At 31.1% G+C, this 5519-nt stretch overlaps 1 protein-coding gene across 1 annotated transcript; it reads left to right on the top strand.

Moving 5' to 3' along the window:
- Positions 1-315: 315 nt before the first annotated feature.
- Positions 316-3573, top strand: GO595_001862 (Helicase SKI2W; the record flags this gene model as incomplete). The annotated part of the gene is made up of 2 exons (XM_067914707.1): positions 316-2236; positions 3053-3573. 2 exons carry the CDS (start codon positions 316-318, stop codon positions 3571-3573), a joined length of 2442 nt encoding a protein of 813 aa, XP_067777972.1.
- Between the last annotated feature and the right edge of the window lie 1946 nt (positions 3574-5519).

The raw sequence follows: 5519 nt of genomic DNA, 5'->3' as shown, positions 1-5519 counted from the left end.
TATTACTCTCTTCAAATGTTCTTATTTCTTTTATAATATTTAAAAATAAATCTATGTTATTGTTTTTAATTACAAAGGAATAATATATCATTTGAATAATAATTATATCATAAGATAAAGGGTGGATTTCATCAAATTTGTTGATTATTAAACCTAAAGATTTAGAGGAATTCTCTTCGTTCAAACCAAAAATTGCTTGATTTATTGATAGAAGTGTTTCCCAGTGGCAATGTTTCTTTGGATTCATATTTAATAAGCACATAATTTTTGAATACTTTACATATTTTTGAGGCACCCCAATTTAAATCATTCGTTATGTCTGACATCATGAATGATGTTCTTCAATACCTTGAACCAATATTCAAGGAAAACACGCCAAAAGGAATTACAATAGGATCCGAAATTTTTCCATTACGATATGTTGGATATGGCGATTTTGTACCAGAAGTTCCAGGTTCTAAAACAAACATTTTTGAATTTGAACCGACTCCAGAAACCATGGCTGTTGACATGGAAAGAGATCTTTTAACAGGGGAAGTTATATTATATAAAGATTTACCCATATCCACTTTAGGTACTGATTCTGCATCTTTAGATCGTCGTGTTGGAAGTTATCAAGATTATCATCGTGGTGATTTCCAAAATCTTCCACTATATACAGGTGTTACAAATACTCAAGAGATAAATCCTGTTGAACTCAATAACTATGTTTCATCTCTTGAAACTGGGGTTAATCTTTTAGTTTCACCTTTTCTTGAAGAAGTAGAAACCAATGATGATCTTCCTGAATTACCAGAATTACCAGAAGATGACATAACTCAACCCAACATCACCCCCATTTCATTACATGAAAGTGTTCAAGAGTCCTCTGACGATAGAACATTTAGTGCAATTCTTGATACATGGAATACCGATAATTACAAAGACGAAATCCCTAATCCAGCGATGGAATTTTCCTTCAAACTTGATGACTTTCAATCTCGTTCCATCTATAGGCTTGAACAAGGAAGTTCAGTTTTTGTATCTGCCCCCACATCAGCTGGTAAAACAGTTATTGCGCAATATGCGATTGCTATGTGCCAAGCACATAAGACCCGTGCCATTTATACGTCACCAATCAAAGCTTTATCGAATCAAAAATATCGCGAATTTTCACATCAATTTAGTGACGTTGGAATTTTGACTGGCGATGTCTCATTAAACAAAGACGCCACTATCTTAATCATGACCACCGAAATATTACGATCTATGTTATATCGAGGTGCCGATATATTACGAGATGTTGAATGTGTCATTTTTGATGAATGTCATTATATATCAGATGGCGAACGAGGTGTTGTATGGGAAGAATCGATTATCTTAATGCCACCACATGTTAAAATGGTATTTTTGTCAGCTACAGCGCCGAATGATTTAGAAATAGCGCAATGGATATCACGGACGAAACAAATCAATGTATATTTAGAACGACATTTATCACGACCAGTACCATTAATTCATTCGTTATATACAGATCGACGATTTTATACTATTTCTAATCAAACGCAATTGTTTTCAGACAAAAGTTATCATCAAGCATTAAATTCATTAGATCCGAAATATTCGAATAATAATAATAACAATCGAATGAGCCGACAATTTTATACCAAACGATTTTGGACGAATTTAGTCCGAAGTTTAGAGAAGAAAGATTATTTACCATCATTGATCTTTTCGTTTTCACAAGGGAATTGTAAATTATTTGCGCAACAATTATTAGGTGTTTCATTATTAACAGAGAAACAACGAAGTTATGTTAAAATGTTTTGTCATAAATCGATTTCAAGAATTCCTATACAAGATCGAGAATTACCACAAGTGAAAGAAATCTTCTCATTATTAGAATGTGGAGTTGGACTTCATCATGGAGGAATATTACCAATACTTAAAGAGATTGTCGAAATATTATTAACAGATGGATATGTCAAAGTATTATTTTGTACAAGTACATTTCAAATGGGTATTAATGCACCTGTTAAAACTTGTTGTTTTACATCATTACGGAAACAAAATGGAAAAGAACTTGTAGAATTAACATCAACAGAATATATTCAAATGAGTGGTAGAGCAGGACGAAGAGGATTAGATACAGAAGGCATTTCTATTATATTATGTCCAGAAACAATTCCAGATAAAGAATATTTAATGAAGTTATATAAAGGATCATCGGAAAAACTTGAATCACAATTCCATATTCGTTTTAATATGATATTATCATTAATTAGAATTCAAGGAATGAGTATTAATGATTTATTACTTAAAAGTTTATCCGCGAATTCGATTCAAGCACAAATGCCGAAATTAAAAAATGATTTAATGAAAATCGACAAAGAATTAAATGATATTGAAGATATTAAATGTTTAATACATGAGAAAGAAACAATGAATGAATTATTTGAGAATTTATATGAACTTAAGAAAATATTAAATAAAATATTTGATAAAGCAGGAACACAACAATTCATGAAATATTTATTTAAACAAGGTAATGTTATATTATATAATAATAACAAACAAATTGATTATGGTATAATTGAACCTATTAAAAGAGATAAAACTAATTTAATACCAATAAGAATTAAGGATGGATCATTAATTAAAGTTAATATCGAAAATATTATTGCTATCTTTAAAAAGCCAATACAAAACTTCGATCGAATTAAGAAACAACCAAAGAAAATTGTTGAATCATTACAAAAATATCAACAGAAACCAACAATAGAATTATTAACAAATATTTATAGTAATATTAAAGATCCCGAATTCATTGAATTATCGAAACGACATTTACAATTATTTAATTCTATCATTAATAACCAATGTATTAATTGTATACATTTCATGAAACATTATCAAATAGCACAACATAAATATTTATTAATTGAAAGACGGAATAATATTAATAATCAAGTGAAAAGTGATTCAGTACAACTTGTTCCATTATTAAACTCATATCTTTTAATGTTAGAAAACATGGGCTATATAACAAATGAAAGAATTATAACATTAAAAGGTCGAATCTCATTAGAGTTTGGACAAGCGCATGAAATTATATGTACTGAGTTATTATATAATGGATTCTTTGATAATAAAACATCTAAAGAATGCGCAACTTTAGCAAGTTGTTTAGTAGCACAAAGAATTGGGAAAAAGAATGAAGAAGATATACCTCCAAATCTTTGTGATTACGTTGATGATATGTTGGAAATAGCACAAAACGTATTGGATAAAATGATCGAGTTCTCAGTGCCAGTCGATGATGAAGAATTTGTGGAATATAACATAAATTATAATGGAATACATTCACTGTCCGAATGGGCAAACGGAAGCTCATTCAGCATCGTGATGAAATACGCACAAAATATACCGGAAGGTGCAATGGTAAGAATAATAACAATGACAAACGATCTGCTAAAGAACTTCGCTAACGCTGCGAAGTTGTTGGGAAATATGGAACTGGTGGAGAAGTTCGAGGAGGCGCGCGAATGCATTAATAGGGATATAATATTCGCATCAAGTCTATACTTGGATTGAGTAAACAAAATATTTTGACTGTGTATTACGTGAAATTCACACTAAAAATTGTGGTCAATTTTATTATGATCTTCAAGTTAGTGTTAATGATTATCAGTACAAATCATATTCTTATCAACAACCTAAAGATAAGCCATTATTATATCCAAAAGAAGCAACAGATTTTGGTAGAATTGGATCAAATCTTAAATGGATATTAAGAAATGGACTTCTTACTATTTAAGGGAATAGACCAATAAAAATGCAGAAACACAAAAAACAAATGCAAAGAATTTAATTCATCAATTAACTTTTCTTGAAAGTAGTTTAAATAAAGAGTATGAAGAAAAAATTGATCAAGCAACTAATATTGAATCAATTAATGAAATTGTTACAAAATTGAAAGCACAAAACGAAGAAGCAAAAGCAAGCAAAAGAGAATCAACAAAAGAAGAAATCCAAAAGTTGGAAAATTTGGGCGATCTGCAACAAGAGTATATTGAAAAATTAAAAGATGCTAAAACAGAACAAGAAATTAATCAAATATTGGAAGAAGCGAAAGCTAAAAACGAAGAAATAAAATCAAACGGAAGTGATTCCAGCAACAGTTACAAATCTACAGTTGCTGTGGCTATTCCTGTTGCTATTGTAGTAATTGCAGTTGTTGTTATTGTTGTTATCATTGTTTATAGAAAAAACAAATTTTCTAAAATTAGTGAACATTCTGAAAGTTCGCACGATGTTTAAATGAATAATTCCACAAAAGAATCGCAATACCAAATAAATAATAGTAAAATATATTTTAAAAATAAATTATAATTTCATTTTTCTCTGCAGAAGCATTCGCTTTGTGATGTGTTCAAATGGCACTGCATTTAGGAACTGAACATGAACACTTCTCACGATAAATAATGATTCACCATTTAAGAAACAATGCGGAACTTCAGGGATGGCTGGGCATTAGGCACAACTTTTGGCCAAAATTCCATATGGAATAGCAATTTTTTGAAAATGATTTGAAATTTATAGACATTTTTCTGTATAGCATCTGTATATAAACAAAATTTCGGCTTATCGGTAGGTATAGAATGCGGACTGATCCCGAGGACCCAAAGGGACCCCGGCCGGCCTGTGACTTAAATTTAAGGATTTTTGAGTATCTGATGTTTCAATGCATGCTGTTTTTATTGAACGACACACACACACACACACACAGCGCTATTTGAGCTTCGCGTTTCACGCTTCGCTCAATCCCGCGCTACATAAAAGAAAGCATTAACGACGAGAGGATGACTGAAATTAAGGATTAACGGTAGGTTTTAAGGAAACATGTGCGGAAAATAAAAATATTAAAACCTTACTTACTCTTACCTAACTTATCTATAAAAACTAGAAATTATAAGAAAGAGGATAAATACATGCGGACAAAAACCAAGGTAAGTAAGAGTAAGGTAAGTAAGGAAATTAAGCTTAGTTTTGAAGTAGTTTTTTGTTTTTTCATTCTTACTAAAAAGATGTCAGAGGTAATTGAGCTTCGCGTTTCACGCTTCGCTCAATCCCGCGCTACATAAACTAAAGGATGAACGGCTAAAATCGATTGAATTATCATAAATCGGTTGGTTTTGATTGAAAGTAATAAAATATAATTAAATTCATGATGACATTTATATTTAAAATGTGTGAGGCATGAATCCGGCTGAGTTGTTGTTAATACTATGTGGATTTTAGTGTTTGGAGCTTAAAGTTGTTATTAACTGAGATTTTGTATGTAAAAAGTATTTTTAAAATTTTGAGGGTTAACCTTTGATTTTAACCCTTTACGAATCGGAGGAAATGAGCATTTTTTGAATGATTTGACGCAAAAGTGGTATATATATAATGCGGTCTGGACTGATCACGAGGACCCTAGGGGCCCTGCCTCCGGCAGGGCCCCTAGGGTCCTCGTGATCAGTTCAGACCTATGATTT

The sequence above is a fragment of the Histomonas meleagridis genome (genome assembly GCF_020186115.1).
Source record: "Histomonas meleagridis strain 2922-C6/04-10x chromosome Unknown contig_158, whole genome shotgun sequence".
In the NCBI taxonomy this organism is placed as follows: domain Eukaryota; phylum Parabasalia; order Tritrichomonadida; family Dientamoebidae; genus Histomonas; species Histomonas meleagridis.
The sequence above is the reverse complement of the archived record's forward strand: the minus strand, read 5'-3'. Positions and strand labels throughout refer to the sequence as shown.